The sequence below is a fragment of the Rattus norvegicus genome, chromosome 11, assembly GCF_036323735.1.
Source record: "Rattus norvegicus strain BN/NHsdMcwi chromosome 11, GRCr8, whole genome shotgun sequence".
Lineage (NCBI taxonomy): Eukaryota > Metazoa > Chordata > Mammalia > Rodentia > Muridae > Rattus > Rattus norvegicus.
In genome coordinates, this window is record NC_086029.1 from 49,491,686 (window position 1) to 49,510,820 (window position 19,135).

Consider the following 19,135-nt stretch of genomic DNA (forward strand, 5'->3'; position numbering starts at 1 on the left):
CCGCGCCTTAAGGAAGTGTTCATTTTGGTCACTAGGGGGCGCATGATCACTACGGGATCTGTTCCAGAGAGCCCGGGATCTTTTCGGAGGTTTTCTCTGGCTACAGAACGCTTGGAAACCTAAAGCGCTCTTCGGGGAGAGACGATAATAAAGATTATAATAATATACAGAAAAATTCTAAAAGTTTTTGGTACTAGTTTCGGGGAAGGATTTGGATTTCTGCTCTCTAGATGGGGACAATGCTGGTTTTACAAGTTCAAAGCCCACTCTTGCATTCAAGAAGCAAAGAGGACGATTAAGGAATGCATTTGGGTTTTTGGGTGCATACCCATCCAGGGCAGGAATAAATTGATGTGGTGGGCTTGATATTTAGGTCAAGCAACAGGGAGCCGGCCTGTAGGCCACAGAGAGCAAGACTACCACAGACTGTGGCTGCCCAGACCTACCGTCCTCCAGGGTGGTAGTGATTATCTCCTGAGAAGAAGGTCCCGTGCCGGCCCGGTTGCAGGCCTGTACTACTAGGCCATACTGGGTGAACTTATTCAGGTTGTCCAGGGTGTACACTTCGCTGTCCCCGGTGGTGTCGATACTGATGATGTTGAACTGGAAGTTGCCCCCGGTGCTGTACTCCCGGTAGCCTATCTGGTAGCCACGTATGATCCCATTTTGTAAATGTTTCTTGGGAGCCTAAACAGCAAAGAGAAGAATGTGCTCAGGAAAATGGACGTAGGAGAATCTTAACATGCAAAGTCACTAAGGAAAAAAAAATAAAGCCAGATATTAATAAGGATGAGGGCAGAAGCCGTAACTCCTACATAGCTCTCCCCCCATGGCACCTAGCCCTAACCGTGGGGCTGCTTCTTCTCTGTGTTGACCCCTGTAAGCCCGTGATAGGCACTGTAGGAAATTAAGAGCTGCAACCAATAATAGACATTTAATAGAAGTGGGTCAATATGTTGTCATAAAAGTCATTTAAACTTTGCTTATTTCTGTAATTTTCCATTTAACAATGTCAGGCCGTGGTTGACAGGGGTAATAGAAACTATGCAAAGCGAAGTCACAGGCGCGTTTCTTCCCCGGCCCGACCTCCTCACCCTCTGCAACGCTTCCACTGTGAGCCTCGGTTTTCATAGAACGTCGGCCACATTTAAGTGGCAGAAGAATGAATCTGACACTGTAGAATCTGTGCTCCAGGTCTTTAGGTCAGTCTTCCATAGTTAACTGGATTCACTGATGGGAACACAGTCATTTAGAGTCTTAGCGTACACACCAGGGACCTCACTTATGAGGCATTCCTTTCTGATTATCAGCTGGCTGTCTAACACCCACCTACTGTCAGTCAGTCAGTCTGTCTGTCTGTCTGGCATCACCCCTGTGTGTGTGTGTGTGTGTGTGTGTGTGTGTGTCTGTCTGTCTGTCTGTCTGTCTATCTATCTTTCTATCTATCATCTATGTATCCATCTATTATTTATCAATCATCTATCTACTGCCTTTTATCACCTTTTTTTCTATAAATTAATTATAACCTATGGAGCTAGATCTCTCAGGTTATGTAAAACTTCCTGAAGCCCAGAAGAGCTAATGGTGGTGAAGAACAGGATAATAAGCACATGAGCTCTGGAGAACGGTGACAGTTGGGGTGCACGGCTGTCAGGTTAAAGCCAGCAGGCGGATGACATCTGGGGAAGACAGCTCATGGATCCAGAAGCCAGATGGGCTTTGTAAGGGTGGCCTGGGCTCAGCAAGTGGAGTGGGTGTGTGGGAAAAGCTGGCAGGGAAGGGAAGGAAGAGGGTACCTACAGGCAGAGGAATGAGGCATGATGGGAGAGGGTAGATGGAGTTCCAGGGTAGAACAAGTCTCTGAAAATCAGCAGTGCATGGAGAAGGTCACAGAATGTAAGAGAATGGAAAGGTGCTGAGCAGGGGCCGTGGCCCGGATGAGCTCAGCAGATATTGTGTGTAGCCTGACATGCTCTCCTTCCAGGCTGAACGGATACCCCAGGCTGGCTTTAAGGATGCAATCTGTGCCACGGAGAACAGTATTTCCTATATTTATTTGCAGAATTTTAAACTTTTAATTAATGCACAAAAGCTACATGTGCTTATGCCTTCTTACAGCAAATTTCTTCCTGTGTGGCTTCCGTGGGATGCAGCTGTTGTCCTCATCTTACAGGCTGTTTCAACGTGTGAACCCACAGCCAGAAACCAGCTAAGTTAGTCATTTACTATTTCACTGAGCGCCAGGGTGTGACCCTGGTATGGGAACTCACTGTAACACAGATGGGTTAATTTTATCTTCAAGAACACATAGAGATTTTAGAGTTTTAGGGTCAGAGCCCGACAAAATTTCTACACTGCACCTGCATGTATATATAACCTCTAGCTTGTTAATAAAATTAATTTTCCTGTAAAAATCATTATATGCAAGCTGATTTTTACCAACAAAGAGATTTATCTCATTTCATGTAGATTTTTTGTAATTATCAGATAAGTGACTCAACTATAAATGATAATTTTTTGCAAATTAGATTCATATCCATTAAGCATTCTGTCTAATTGTTCAGCTGGCTCCCTGCGGGGCTTCAAGAGAAAGCCAGTCTGAGTCGCAGCATGAGGGCTATGCAACCATGTATACAGTGGAGCAAAATGCCTAAAAGGGAACTTATCTAGAGCAACTGATTTAGAATCTTCCTAAGCAGGTATGGGATCAGCTTTACTGACTCATCCTTGGGCTGTGAAGGGTTAATTAAGTTTGTGATCTGGGCGGGACAATTGTCCTGCCCCTCTTTGTGGTTAGAAAGTATCACATGCGGTTTCCCTGGGAGATAAACAAGCACTTGGTTCTGTTCACTTAACAGGATTGGGTTTAAAATAAAACCAACATGGCTGCAGGAGTTCAAGCCAGTTAAAGATTCCAGTCGAGGTAGGGAAAGGGCTTCCGAGGCCTCACTCTTCACTGAGGAGCTATTGATTGATAGTTGATGGTAGTAGAAGGCAGAGTCACTTTTCTATAGGATTGCTGCCATTGGTAGGCTCTCCATGTCCCCACTGGGTGACCCCCCCATAGCTCTGAGGTGTTGGCAGTACTAACTGGATTCAGGAGGCTAAAAGTTTTACAAGAAAGACATGAGGTAGAGAGGAAGATGAGATGAACCGGTCTTGGAGGAGTCAGAAGAAAGGATAGGAGGGATGGATATCCTCAAGATACATTGTAAAGAAAGGATGTGAGGGGTGGAAAAAAATCAAGATACATTGTAAAGAAAGGATGTGAGGGGTGGAAAAAAATCAAGATACATTGTAAAGAAGGGACGGGAGGGGTGTATAACATCAAGATACATTGCATACACATATAAAATAGTCAAAGAAAGGAGAAAATTAAAATTTACAAAAAAGTTTATATTCTTAGGGAACCTATATTTCTGTCCTTATTCTGGAGTAAAGCGTATGCTTTCCTCATTTTATGCTTCTGCAAAAATACGGTGTAGAATCATTACTTGGTTTTACTTTAGGAGTCTAAGGTAAAAGTCCTGTGTGAGCCTGTGCATGTTCCAATCTGGTTCCTTTTTCTCGTCCGTTCCCTCCTGTATCCTCCCATTTATAGTCTACAGTTCTGTGTCTGATTTTCCTCATTTGCTACGCTATTCAGATCACAGTCTGCTCTTTGCTACCGAGGACAGTGTTGCATTATGTTGATGTTTGACTTCAGTTAAGTGCTCCACCACGGTCATATTAATTTGCAACCACGAATGCTATTTAGCACCTCTGCAACACACATTTTTCCATTTTTAACCTGATCTGTGGGACTCAGGTTCCTGCAGCATTTTATTGCCTTATTTTTAAAGCTGCATTTCAATTGGCTACTGATGAGCGGGGAGTTTTGCTATGGCTCTGTCAGAAGTGGGTTAGCTTAAGGGGATGATGCATCTGTGACATCCTTCTGTCTCCTAAGCGTTGGATAACTTCTATGCTATTGCCTGGTACCTCGTGGGATTGCTAGCTACCCCATAGACAAAGCTGTTAATACTGTCCTTTAAAGTGAGGCACATGCTACAGGAGGGAAGGTCAAGGCCATTGCCACCCTGCCTCTGAAGCATCATGGTCATTGTTGGCAAACCAACTACCCAAACCTCCATGGTCCCTGCCATGTCTGATGTCACCACTATCACCACTGTCATCTCCACCAGCATCCTCAGCATCAACTCAGCTCTCCTGTACAGGCCATCTGAGAGACACCTGCTACACAAAGAAGATTTTCCTCCACTCCACTCCCCAAACTCTAGTCATTCTGGAGGGTAGCGCCTCAGGACCTTTACCCAGACTCACTTCAGCAAGAGCCCTATCCGTGCATGCTGCTCCATGCATACTTTCTCCTAATCCTCAAGCAGTGCCACTCCCTGGTGACTAAGCATATGACCCTATGGAGGCCATTCTAACTCAAACCATCAGGGAAGATAATCTTGTAGGCAAAACCCCACTCGGGAAGCACTCCTCTTAAAACACATTAAAAGAGCACTTAGTGTGCCTGGAAACAGAGTAACTCAGGGGGTTCGCTTCTACTGTATGTCCAAGCTCAGGAGCCCAGATGAGCCTCTTTGTACCTGGAACCTGGTGTCATACAATTTCATAATTAACACCTCTTCACCTTTTCTGGAATCCCTCTGAAGGAACTGTATACTCTGGGGCAGAGGTCACATTTGCCATTATGCTTTATGTGACAGGTTACTTGTTTACCCTTGCTGAAGCCAATTCTTCCCCTCCCCACTTGGATGGAGCAATGGTCCTGATTTCCTGACATTTATTTCTCTCATTTGCTGCTCTCTGCAGAACTCCTCTCCAGCCCTTCCCCCACTGCTACCCTTCCCTCTGGCTTCTCAATCCCTCTCAACCCCCCCCCCCCCAATCCTTAAGGACTTCACTTTGATCTCCATGACAACAGTAGTACCATGTCAATCCATTAGTATGGCTTGCAAGTGACTGTGCTTTTATATGTCTCTCTCCAATCTTCTTCATCCTTAAAGAAACAGGGAAACAGCAAAGAGGCAGGGACATGGGAAGGCTCACAGCTCACACTACCACCTTGGATGCTAGTGACTTTATGGGCAAGCCTTTTTAATGTCTATTCCATCTCTTTTCCCTCCACAGAAACCTTTAAAAGAACAGAGTCTACTTCTGGGGCTGGAGGAGTGAGTCCCTTGGAACGTACACTGAAATTTCTCTTTAGATTCTTGCAAATTCTCTTAAGATGCACGCTCTCCTCTTTCATCACTGGGTGGCAGCTGCCTCACTCACATCCTCCATGTTCCACATGCACAACTGCTCTGCAGTCAAGTGCATCCTAGGTGAGCTGCACATCAGTTTTGGGCTCAAGGGACCCTGACAAGGATGTGGACATTAGGCTAGCCACTTCTGAGGACTAGCCATGGCTCTGTAAGAGGAAAAGGGGCAAAAGAAAAATTGCCCATAGTGTCAAGAAGACGGTCAGACAAGAGGTGGTTCGCCTGAGTCTAGGGATGACCCAACAGTGATGTGCAGTGGTACACAGCTGCATCCTGGGAAGAAAACAGGGGACCCAGGATACAAGAGCTCAAGGAGAGACTCTGCACTGAGGTATTTATGGGGATCCTGGGTTTCACAATGACAAGAAGATACAGTTAGACTTTGGTGTTGGAAACTGAAGTCAGATCCCCTGCAAGAGCAGCAAACTGTTAAAAATGGAGTCATCGCTCCAGCTCCAGGCATTCCCTTTTTAATCCTCATTTGGAGGTGGAAATTCCAAACAAATAAAGGTCAGTTGCATACAGCAGGGGTCCCTAAGGTTAGGCTGGACTTCACATCTGTCATCTATACCCAAGGAAAGGAGAACTCACAGGGCTAACTCTGAGTTAGCCTCCCATCTGTACCTGGGTTTAGCCTTTGGCTAAACTAGAGAGGTTTCAGGCATTGATACAAGGTAGAGGATAGGGAAACAGAACCTCAAGAATGTTGAGACAAGCCAGTCTATTCCCCCCACCCCAGGAATGTGGCTGAAGCATATTCCGGTACAAATAGCAGTAATGCAGCTTCTATGTGGATCTGCTGACCTGGCAGGATGCTCCTGCCTCCCACACTGTCCCTTTTCAAAGTGAATAAAGATTGGCTACTGGATTTACCTTTATACAAATAAACTTTCCAATCTGGCAGGGCAAACAAGCAGGGCACTATTATTTTATGATGGTGGAAATCCATCATCTAATCTCTAACTATAAAACATGTCTTTTGTTCATCTTGAGACTTGCGGCCTCCTTATGCTGGCAGGCTTGCCAGGAGTTGGAGAAAGAAAGAGGGCTGGGGTCCTTGAGGCAGGCCCATTCTGTGGCTGAGCTCAGCAACCTTTCCTGAGGATGGTGGAGGTGGTAGGGCCTAGAGTGCGTTCCAAAGGGAACAGTAACAAGACGCTTCCTGCTTTAGATACACAAGGTATCTGCAATGTGGATCTGTGAGCCTGGTCTTTCAGTAGAGAGCAAAGGCTTTCATGACAAAAGAGTGTTTTGACCTAAAGCTGACTGATGGTATGGGCTCCATGGGCTCCATGAATTTTCTGCACCAAATACTCATTTCCTCCCATCTGGGGGGGGGTGAACCCCCACAGAGCCTGCACTTCCTGGTCCACCCTGAGGACCTAGGGAAAAAATGCACCCTATTCCATGGAAATGAGGAGGGCTTTGAAGCCAGTTTTCCTTGTCTTGTTGAAGGGGAAGAGGTTAGATCTGCCAATACAGAAGGACTGCCAATTCCTTACATATCTGTGAGCTGTGTGCGCATTTTTAATAGAGTGCCCACAGCCCCAGCCAGAACCGGCGGATTAATTCATGAAAGCAAATGCAAATTTGTAATCTTTCATAGCCCAAGGATTAAGGGAACGGCTGAAAACATTAAATAAAACGTATTTCAAGGCAAATTTTTAATTTCAACCTTTGTAGGATAGAGGAGCGTTGAGCTGGGTTTGTATTTTTGGAAATAAAATGCTAGTAGGTAAACTTCGAGTGCACATTTTCTGTAGCTTCACCATGTCAGGTGATGTTTACCACAGGAGATTGGAAGGCAGAGTAAAGGGAGTTCATATTAATCATGGCTTGTAGGCATGACCTACCCACGAGAGGGTCCCCAGTCTGACACCAGTCCATCAACTTACAGATTCTGGGCAAGTCTCTCTAATGTGAGGATTACTCTTCATTCACAGTGACTGTATTCAGTGCCCACAGTGACAGGATGTAAGGGGGTGCAGCACGGGCCAGGAGAGGGCTCTGAACCACAGCTGCCCAGGTGCCCAGTGAAGAGGGGGCAAGATGGCTTCCAGTGAAGAGGGGGCAAGATGGCTTCCAGTGAAGAGGGGGCAAGATGGCTTCCAGTGAAGAGGGGGCAAGATGGCTTCCAGTGAAGAAGGGGCAGGATGCCACTTTCCCAGTGTGCCACAGGTCCCCAGTCAGAAGGGCATTGTTGGCAGAGACACATACAGCCTGACGTTTATTAAACATTTACCATGATGTCACCCGCAATGATGCTGCCTGCTTCTAAGCGTCAGGTAGAACCGTCTCTGCTGTGCGAAGGCTCACCCGAGATATAGTGTACCTCCCAGTACAGGGCACTGGGGAGGGCGGGCATGGTGCTCTGTGGAAAGCGTTCTTCTGATAACAGAACTTCACCTAGACCTCTGGACACCCCACTTCAGTATTTCATGGAAATCATTTAGCATTCTAAGTGGAAACACTGCTTATTACATAGCGTCCTTGCCGTGGTGTCTGATGCTGAGGAGAGGACAATAGTAGAATTACCCTCAGGGTTTCGCTGTGAGCCATCAGCTTACAACTGCTCTCAGCATGCTAGTACTGCACAAATGAACGAAAAGTGGGTATTTCGGAGGCAATCTATACAGATTTCCCATTTGAAGCAAAATTTTACAATTGAAGTACTTTCTGCTTTCAATAGCAATCTTCTGAGATATCTGGAGTAATTATTTCAAACATTCTACTTTAGAATGTTTCCTTTATGAGTTGCTATAGCAATCATAACACCACACACACATACACACACACACACACACACCACTGCTAATCGCAGCACTCAGGGTACTGAGGCAGGAGGATAGCAAGGTTCAGATCAGCGTGGGCTTTATAGTGAGCTCAAGGTTCTCCTGGGCTACAAAGTGAGATGAGACTCTTGGTCTCAGAGACACAGAAAGAAAGAAAGAAATATATTAAGGCAGAATTTTCAGGGTTGGGGGAGGGTTACTATTTTGAAGTATTCTACCAAACAAATGTCATCATTCAGAGTTTTAAGTTCTTTCTGATTTTGGATCAGAAACAAACCTGTCGTCTGGGGGCAGACCTCTGCCCACTGGCGGCCAGAGCAGAGCTAGGAAGCAGACACTTAACTGCAGCTTGTTTCTCCTTTGGTTAAACCCACTTTGCTCCTCCCATCTGTGCCAAGCCACTACTTCGGTGCTTTTGCTTAAAACATGCAGCAGCTCTGCCTATCTGCACCCATCCTGCCTTACACAGCACTGCAGGACTGGCTCTTGGATGCTCCCCTGTGGGCTCACAGCTCTGACTTGCAGCCATCTGTGCCCAGAAATGCACTTCAGACCTTGAACTCTCACCTTTCAGTGAGACACGGTGGGACGCATGGGAGGTGTTCAGCTCTGGTGTCTATCATGCTGTACACTCCGCACCTCCACCAAAGCGAGATTTAGACCTTCACATGCTCCTCTCTGTGCTTTTGCATCTGAACAGCATGGTCCTCTTTGTGGCTGCCTCTGAAACCCATGAGGCTCCTCAGAGGTTCCTGTGCTATGAATACATGGCCTAGACCAGTGGTTTTCAACCTTCCTGATATGGCAACCCTTTAATATGGGTCCTCATGTTGAGGTGACCCCTGACCATACAGAATTATTTTTGTTGCTACTACTTCATAGCTAATTTTGCTACTTTTAGGAATTGTGGTGTAACATCTGATATTCGACCCCTGTGAAAGGGTCATTCTATACCCAGAGGGGTCATGACCCTCAGGTTGACAACCACTCGCCTAGAGGCTCTTTCACTCCACCTCACAGGTGCTAGTGCCTCCCAGTCATCCATTGCCTGCCTGTCCACTCACATGACCACTACCTCCTTTCTTCCTTTATTCCCTCCCTCCCTAGTTTATTCTGTTGCTCCCTCCCTCCCTCCCTCCTTCCCTCTCTCTCTCCCTCTCTCCCTCTTTGGTTGGGTCTCACCCATTCACCAGCCACTCATAAATGCACACACTCACTCATGCACTCTTATACCGGGTCACCCCTTTATTCTCTGATTTACTTCTTCACTCATCTGCCATGGGACGTAATGGACAAGGGTCTAAAGAGCCCACAGACCCACAGAGGAGATGAACTGTGCAGTGAGTATGTGGGAAATGTCATGAACAATTCCATGTTGGGGATTCCCCTGTTCTCTGTGAGTCATGTACAGTTGGAGACACGAGACTCCAGCACTGGGCGGGAGGGGTGGCTTGGTAACCTGTGAAGGAGGACAGAGAGGGAAGGCCTGAGGGATCTCTGAGGGCGGGGATGGCTGTGGAGTGAGGGGTCCCAGACTAAGGAGGGTGGTGGGGCCTGATGTTGGAGGCCTCGGGTGTCTATGGGATAGTCATATTCTCAGGCCATGGGCCGCCTCAGCTAGGCCTGAAAAATTCAAAATCTGAATGACAAGACGAATAATTAAAACACAAAAGGGTAAAGAGTTTGCTTTGATAACAGAGACCCAGGGGAAGGGCTACTACTTATGAGACAATACTATAAAATTTTAATGGTTAACTTTATCATCCTTGAAAAGCCTTTAGGATGTCAACTCTAAAATGGCTGTTTTCTCACTCAGACCCAAGAGCCCTTCTCTCTTCTCTTCGCAGTGGACACAGCTCTCTGTCCTGACGAGCTGTCCCACAGTGGTGAACGAGTCCTCCTCTTGGGTTCCCACCATTCCACTCATGTCCATGCCTCCTCTGACACAGGGGTTCCCTTTCTGGGTCATGCTGTCCCTGTTCCCTGTCCCCCTGTCCCCCGTCTGTCTTTCCTCACCTCTCCCTTTCTCTGAACTCTTCTGTCACAGAGAGCTATGTTTGGTGGCACGCACTGTCTCCACATATCCTTTAGATCGGCCCACACCTTACCTGAAACAGTAATGCCATTTAGAGTCATTTTCATCACCAGGTAAACTAGTCTGCCTGAGAGTCCAGCGGCCATAGCTCACTCAGTGGGACTGATCGCCAGTGTGCCTGCCTGCTTGTCCACGAGCCAGGCAATGAGTGCTTGTAGGCAGGGCTGTATGCCTGCACAGCACCTAACCAGTGGTTTTAGGAAAGCTAAGTGTGCTCTGTAGCCCACAGCACCTTTATCCCTTTGGCTACGGAAAGCCATGTAATGCACTGGCTTTGACCACAGCTTTTTACATTGGGCTACAATTCAAGGTCCCAGGAGTTTCCAATTTTAGCTGCGAGACGTAGGTGCTCTGTAGAGTGATACATCTTTCATACAGGAACTACCCCCCCCCCCAGAAAAGAAAAAAGAAAACCTCTTAAGGTGCACAGTAATATCTGGCCCTTCCCAGTATCCCAATGCAAGTAGATATATGAACAATTGGCTGAAACTCCACGGCCTCTATTCACGGCAGACTGAGGCAGCTTCTGTTTGTAGCATGGCTGGGATGTGTACAGGGTTAGGCCATGCTGAGAGCCTTTTATTGTACAGTGTGTGGTGCTCGCAGGACTGGTCACAAAGACTGAGGCCGGCTCAGTCATACTCCTACGCCACACAGTCTGTCCTGCTGCCTGCTGCAAACACAGCTCAATGGCCAGGGCTAAAAGCTGGCACACAGGGACTCCCCGCATTAACCCACGTTAATACCTGAGGTGGCATGTACTTCCACAGTGGAAACCTATTTCTGTGACACATGGTCATCGTTTTATGAGAGGGTCAATAGGAGAAGGAAGAGGGAGGGAAGAGAAGAAGCGGGTGATGGGGGGGGAGAGGAAGGGAGGGGAGGAGAGGGAAAATGGGTGAGAAGGGAAAACCATGCTATGATATAAATACAGATCAGAGGTATATCTTCACGGAAGGATGGTGCCAGTCACAGTTGCCCAAATAAAGCAGCATTTGACCCTACGGTCATTGCCAAGTACATCTCCAAGCAAATGGCTAATTTCCAGTGTATCTCACCCACAGGTAAGTGTCGAGATTTGCATATCTGTGGGTCAGTGGCAACTCTGTGACACTGTGGCACTGGTCTGTGATGCCGTCACCTCCCTCACTGACAAAGTTTACCTTTAAGGCAGGCTATGCTCTGGGTCAGGGCATCCCACACCAAGCAAAATAGCCACCAGTCTGTATCCATAACCACAGTCCTGGACTGCCTGGGAGACAGCTGCTTCTAAGGCTCATGACCACAGTCAGGAAACCCAGGTGCTTTCTTGAGGGCAGCGGCTAGCTAATCCCCAGCGAGCTTTCTCTTCCTCCTGCCACTGTGCACCACAGACAGCCATCTTCACTCCCAAGAAGCACTTAGAGGTTTTCTACTGTGGTGAGGTCAGCACACTCAGTCAGGGTGTGTCAGCCTCCCTATCTGCATGAGGCCAATCCTAGGGACCTCGATCAAATTCTGAGGATAAAATGAATAAGACAGGGCAGCTTCATTCTTTGGAGATAGACAATATGCTATAGAGGAATTTAAATCATGGATCTCAAACCTGCTTATGTCATGGAATAGTGTTTCAATGACAGGCCAAGCATATGCGTAATGACTGTTAGAGTAGTTAGAGGCATCCCGGGCAGCTTAGTTAGTATAAGTACATTCCATGATAATTTCCCAGTGACAAAACCACACAAGGACGTACATCTCAGGATGAATCCTGGTCATCCAGCAACCATGGCCGTATCAGATGTGTATACACACCTGTATAGACACATATAGACGAGTAGATCTGATTTGAAAAAGAAACTTTCTTTTTCAAATAAAATGCTCGTGTCCTGGCATTATGACAAGAGTAATGATGCTTACATACTAAGAAAAGTGTCAAAGACACATGCGTTGACTCAGTTTACCTTCCAGGTAACCCTGATACTCTGAGATGAGGTGGGTTCCAGGTGCACTTCCTGAGGTGGACCATCAGGAGCTGTGGGGATCGAAAAGCATACAGGCAGGTTAGACACAGGTTCAGAGCAGGATGCAAGCTACTGGCCAGTCTGTCTGGGGTAGGGAAGCTTATTCTCAGGAGCAGCAGGCAGAAGCAGTTGTAGTCAGTGCACAGTATTTGCTTTCTGTTTATTTACTCAGGGGCACACGAATCCTGGGGTCCTGTCCCTCCTCAGTATGCCTTTGGCTATACGATTAATAACCCCAAGTTAGATGAAGTAAGGTGTAACATAGGGATCACAGACACACACATACCAAACTCACACACACACCACACACACCACATGTACTCACACACACACATATACACACCAAACACACATACACATACACATAGAACACATACACATACCACACACACACACACAGCACACACATATACCACACCACACACACCCACAACACACACATATACCACACACACACACATATCACACATACCCATACCCACACCTATACACACACACCATCCCCACCCACCCAGCCCCACACAATACCGCACATACACACACATACCACACACACCACACACACACACCCATCCACACCCCCACTCTCACACACACACCCACACCCATCCACACCCCCACTCTCACACACACACACCCACACCCATCCACACCCCCACTCTCTCTCTCTCTCTCACACACACATACATATACCACATACACACATATACACACCATACCACACACACCACACACACACTTACACACACTCACATACCACACACACTCACACCACACCACACACACATATATCACATACACACACATATACACACCATACAACACACAACACACACACATACTTACACACACTCACACCATATACACACACCACACACTCATACCATATACAAACACCACACACTCACACCATACACACACACACACACACACACACACACACACACACACACATTACACAACTCTGTGCTGTAGGGGAGGACTCTCCTCTGCCTCTAGAACCCTTAAGTGATGTGGAGTTTTGTTCCACAGGTGTTCAGAGCAGGACTCCTCTGTGGGGGCTTCTATGATGATGCTAGCTCCCTACACTTTACAGTTAAAGGTCTCATAATGCAGGGACTCAGGCAACATATGGAAATGACACCAAGCTTGTCCTTTGGGACAACCCATTTCTAATCACTGTGGCTGTGTAGTAGTAAGAATCACATCAATAGAGTTGGGTAGTTCCTACCTGGGATGGATGTGTCAGTAGATGGAAAGTGGTTTCCAACCCGACCCAGTTTTTATTCTCTGATCAGAGCTAGCAGGGATTGTAGAGACTCAAAAGAGCCATTTCTGCTGGTGTAGAGACAGCAGGGTGATGGGAAGAAAAAGGCACAAGGGAGACAAGAGCTGATCCCCAAGTGGTCACAAGTGAAGGGAGAGTGAAGGGCTCAAAGGTTGGCTCTGGGCAGGGTTTGGTGCAGAGGAAGATGGTTTCTTTCTGCTCAAAGAGATTAGTGTCCTGGTGTCCTTTCAAGTCAGGAGCTCATGGCTTTCCTACTGGGCACCACCTCTCATTGGCTATGCAGGTTTATATAAGTTGTATAACATCTCTTTGACTCAGTTTCCTTTCTATGCCATAGGATAAACCATAGGGATGCTATGAAAATAATAGGTTGAATAAACAAAAAGGGAATATGAAAGGATAATTATCATCTTTAGTAGGGAGAAGGGAGGGAGGACTCTAAGACAGAAAGATCATAGGTAAACTTCAAGAAATACCATCTGGTTCAAGACAAAAGCAGCCCTGGAGCAGGACAGCTGGACATATCAGAGGTAGATTTTTTTCTTCTGTTGTAACGAAGCAGGTGTGGGCACCATTGTCTCTTTACTCAAAACAAACAGAAGACCAACAATGGTCAAGTCATCCATGAAGTAGCAGGAAAGAGGCCCACACTTATGTGCACTTTAAACCATTTTTAGGGGACGCAGAACACAAAGTCTGTGCCAAGAGTTCTGATTCTGCGTTGTATATAGAATAATGCCAGAAGAAAAGTCTACGTGCATACAATTCAGATGCAATCTTTAAAACCCTTTCTAACCCGAAGTTTGAACCTGTAGATACAGACCCCCAGGCAGTCTGAGGGTTGACTCTATATGACAGTAAGACAGTATTAGAATCAAAGCAGTGAAGAAAATGCAGCCCGCTGCAGGGCCACAGCGAGAGCTTAGGAGATGACTGTGGCCCATGGAAATGAGTGTACTCTGCAGTTTAGAGCCAGGATGCCCCTGCCTCGGGGTGGGGACAGGCAGAGGAAGGTAGTCTCAGGAGACTTAGAAACAGTGAGGGAGGATTAAAGTGTCACTGGATGGATATAGGTGGGCAGGGGACAAAGGGAGTACTCTACCTGCTGCTCAGAAAGTCAGCGAGTCTAGAGGCCACAAGAGTCTGCTTCAAGGTTCCTCACAGAACTATAAGCAGACTTATCACACAGGCCAGTTACCCTGCACCCAAGTGTTTACCCAACAGACACTGAGTCACCGCACCACAGGGACATTTGTTCAGCCATGTTCCCCGCAGCATTATTCATGATAGCTGAGTTACAGAATCAACCCAGGTGTCTGTTGCCAGAGGGATAGATGCAGATAATGTGGCTTGGATACATGGTGGAATTCTACTCAGCCCCATGGAGAGTAAAGCAAGGAAGGCTGACCACATTAGGCAAATACATTCTATCTCAGGATAATGATCACTGTTCTTTCTCTTATTTGCCAGCCAGATAGTTTAAGTAGAAAAAATGAAACCAGATCTGTTATGGATGATGTGAAAGGAACACGGCTGTCTAGGAGATCAAATGGGGTAAATGGGAGGGGTGGGAAAAGGGGAAGGTGGGGGTAGGTAGACTAAAACATTGCACGGAAAGGGCTTTGTGTAGCCCAGGTTGAAAAAGTAACGAGAAAGAGAGGTGAGAAAATCGATGCTCAAGGCTGCTAGTCTGTGAGAAGACAGGAGGTGGAGAGCTGCCAGAAAATGGGGCTGGAAGGACAGCCGAGTCCCACTGGGTGGGGCTTGAGAGAGGGAAAAGGACCATGGCAGCAGTGGCAGGTGCTAAGCCTAGGAAACAGGGCTCCCTGTGTTCTCTCCCTGTGACCTCATGCTAAGCATCTGAGGGCGAGTAAGGGTTTCTCCATGGACTACAGAGAAGAGGAGCTCCAGCACTCAGCCTGCCTTTCTAACTCATGTCCCATTTCCAGGCATGTCCAGGCATTCTTTGAAGTCTGCCACTAGTTTGTCCTCTGCTTTGTCTAGCACCATCAGGGACCTCTAAACCTGGCACCCTGCTGTAGCCTCAAAACCTACTCCACTTTCTACTATGTTACCAAACATTAACTCTGGACTTGACTTGGCCTCTTTAAAAGGAGGTATGTATGGCTCCAAGTACTTGGAAGTTCCCATAAGTCCTAGTTATTGGCCCCTCCCTGGATGGAGTCCTTCTGCCATTTACTTCGTGTTCTTCTATTCATGTGCATTTTTTCCCCATGTCCAGTGCCTTGGCAGAATAAAAGTGCACAGGCTCTCAACAGCTCCAACAGAGCCTCTGCCCTCCAGCTTTAACTTCCCTCTGTCGAATCTGCTGCCTGGGAGTCTCTTCAGCTGTTATTTCCACCTAGGCACACATTCAAGCATCTGAGACCCTAGCATCCAAGTCTACCTTGCTTTTGGCCTCCTAGGGTCTCTCAGGAGCTGAGTCCAGAGGACGTTCATTTCTAGAAGGGATAGAGCACTTTGCAGATGTGAGACCAGAGCCTCCTCCTCCTCCTCAACAGGTGCAGGCTCAGCAGTATAGCTGGGCCACTGAAACCCATGGGTTTCCTAATCCATCTGAAAAAGGCTCTCCTGCCATCCTGTCCCAACATCCAGCCACTGGGACCTTTGCCGTCAGAGCCTTGCCTCTGATCCTTGCAAATCACATACTTGATGTGGAAACTTGATGTCAGACCTGATAAAAATCCATGGATTTCTTCTCATGTCAGTGGCAGAAAAGAATGTGGCTCCCCCATTAAAATGGTTCTTTAAGAAATACTTTTAACACTATTTTTAATTATGTGCATGTGCATGGTCATGTGCATGGTCATGACTATGTACATATAAGTTCAGTACCCACAGAGGCCAGAGGCATCATTTTGAGTTGCCTAGCATCAACGCTGTGACCTCTGAGAGAGCACTATGTACTCTTACCTGTTGAACCATCATCTCTCTAGATTTCATCAAAATCATTCTTGAAGAACTATTTCGAGCTGACCTTGTCAATTCTTAACACTCTCTCTCTCTCTCTCTCTCTCTCTCTCTCTCTCTCTCTCTCTCTGAGGAGGACTGAAGGTTACAAAGGGAACTAACTGTTGTTTCTACAGCATTATAAGAAAGCCATTATAGTCATAAAAAGGATTCGTTTAATATAAACCTTACTGAGCTTCCAAAGCCTCTTACATCGCCATGGGCAACCTCTGTGACCCAAAGTCAAGGCAGGGGAAATTCCTAACACTGAAATGGACACAGCAACTCACAAGTTATCCCATTTGTTGCACTAAATTTGAAAATCATGTTGGTATTTGTTACTTAAGAATTGGTTACATACCCCAAAGTTGAAACTGTATGTAAAATAGAGTGTTTTACATTTTTAAAGTATTTATTTTTAAATGTGTGTGTATGTATATGAACACATTGTGTGTGCATGCTCATGTGTATGGGTAAATACTCATGTGTGCAGCCATACAGAAGGGAATGTTAGATCCTCTGGAGCTGGAGTTACAGGCAGTTGTGATCCACACAACATAGGTCCTTTGCAAGAGCAGCGAGCACTTTTCACTGCTGAGTCATTTCTCCATTCCTGCCAAGTTTGTTGTTTTGTTTGTGTTTTTCATAATAGAATACACAGCAGTTTCCCTACAGTAGGAGACTGGAGTCGAAGATGGATAATTAGCATCGTTTCCTAGAACTGATGATCTTTGCACATCTACAGAAGTAAAAACAAAAGCATTGGCTAATCTGTAAAAGGATTAGTCTGTTTACAATTTCTAATGTTTTTGCCAGGTCCCCAGCAAAACAATGTTAACTCATCCTGTTTGGCTAGATACATCAAAGAGAAACCTACCTGACTGCCACATGCACAGGAGTGACATTTCCTTCTTCTCCCAACCATTTCCCATACTCTGGCTGGCCTGTGTGGCTTCCTCCTGAGCTGGATGCTGCCTGTCCAATGAGCTTCCTGCTCCTGACAGCCCACTGTCTCCTAAAGATCAGTGAGGTACCAGGATCTCAGAACATAGCCTCTCCCAGAGAAATGTATCCATATCCTAGCTACAAACAAAGTCTGGAGTTTGTTGATTGGACTGGGGGAAGCTTCCTGATGAATATCCCTCACAGACGTCTGTCTTTGCCTTCCTGGGTGTTGGTGAGCACCTACTGCAAGTCAGGTCGTCGTGGAGAAGAGGATTCGTGTTGGGTCAGCACTGTCTTCAGAAGCTAAGTGGTGGATCCAGTCTTAGAACCCATCACCGTGGGAGTAAGGAAAGAAAATGTATCCATATCCTGCTTCATAGATACAGTTGAATATTTTGTAGCCATAAAGAGAAACAGTCATTTTGTTTGTAGGAAAACAGATAGAAACAGATAACCTTTCTAGGTGTATTAAGTCAGTCCCAAAAAGACAAATATGTGTTTTTCCTCATTTGTGTTCCCTTGATTTTATACAGTCAGGCCATGTGACAGAAGGGAATCTGAGAAGCAGTTCAAAATTATATATATATATATATATATATATATATATATATATATATATATATTTGTGTGTGTATGTATGTATGTATGTATGTATGTATGTATGTATGTATGTATGTATGTATGAAAGCCTTTATATAGTGGGCTAGGATCAAATAAAAGACTCAGGAGCCACTGTATGATCTCACATGCAGATCTCTGTGTGTTAGGGGCTGGGTGTGTGAGAACAAGTTGTTTTTGTGGAGAAAGTTTCCAAGACACTGCTCAATAAAAACATGAAGATCATATTTTGACATGAAATGGAGACTTAATTCATGTAAAGCTACTGATGGATTGATAACTCATTCATCTAAACCATTTATTCAGTACTATCATGTGCCAAACATTGTTCTAGGGCCTAAGAGGAAGAAGAAAAACCTGCAGGCAACTGTTGCTATGCAGGTGAGAGAGGGCTGGAAGGAAACCAAAAGAAGGAGCCAGAAAAATCTGGTGGTGATTAGGCTACTTTATAGAGAGTATTGGGAGGTGGAGGAAGCTAGCGCGTGTGGAATCCTAATAGGGTAGGACAGGATTTGTAGAGATAATATTTAGGCAAAGAATAGAAAGTTGTGAGGGAGAAGGGGAAAGACCACTCTAGAATATTCTAGAATGTTTCTAGAGCAACCTAAGTTAGCACCAGGATGCTGTTCCTATGTATAAGGAATAGCAAGAATACGGATGATTTCTCCAGGATTAATTTCTAAGGTTCTCCTCCATTGAACCTTAAACAGACAGTAACTAATCAAAAAAAAATGTGGCTAAAGGCACTGTCACACACAGGGCATGGCTGGCCCGTACAGATCCCTAACGAGGAGCAGATCTGCTGGAAAGCCCACAGTGCCCTCTCTGAAACCCAAATACCCATCCCCTGCTAGTCTGTGGAAGCAGTGTCATTCACAGTGCTCCAGCACAATTGAACTTCCACATTGCCGCCTGGATGTGTAATGAAGATGATGAGAGGATCAGCCACCCTGCACTCAGTCACACTCAGGGTCACACAACCTCAGGGTCCAGCCACCGACGGGAAGTGGCTCTCTGGCCAGGGTCAGCCCCGGTATGACATGTCTGATCGGTATCTCATGGAGCTCTGGAAAGTCGGGGGCACTTCTGCTCCATTAAGAGATGATCTTGTCAACTCCGAGAGTGTCTCTACTTACTCTGACTTATTTTGG

At 46.2% G+C, this 19,135-nt stretch overlaps 1 protein-coding gene across 13 annotated transcripts in view; it reads right to left on the reverse strand.

Annotated features, from left to right (window-relative positions):
- The window catches only part of Dscam (DS cell adhesion molecule), a 585,477-nt gene that overhangs the window by 100,301 nt on the left and 466,041 nt on the right, over positions 1 to 19,135 (reverse strand). For 11 of the 13 annotated variants that reach the window (XM_039087936.2, XM_039087935.2, XM_039087937.2 and 8 more), the window contains 2 exons: positions 12,104 to 12,174; positions 447 to 687 (listed from right to left, as the gene is read on the reverse strand). In XM_039087936.2, the coding sequence (XP_038943864.1) occupies positions 447 to 687; positions 12,104 to 12,174 (312 nt within the window). Of the gene's footprint in view, positions 1 to 446; positions 688 to 11,983; positions 12,175 to 19,135 lie in introns of those variants that run through there. The other 2 variants (XM_063270258.1, XM_063270259.1) reach the window with 2 other exon arrangements.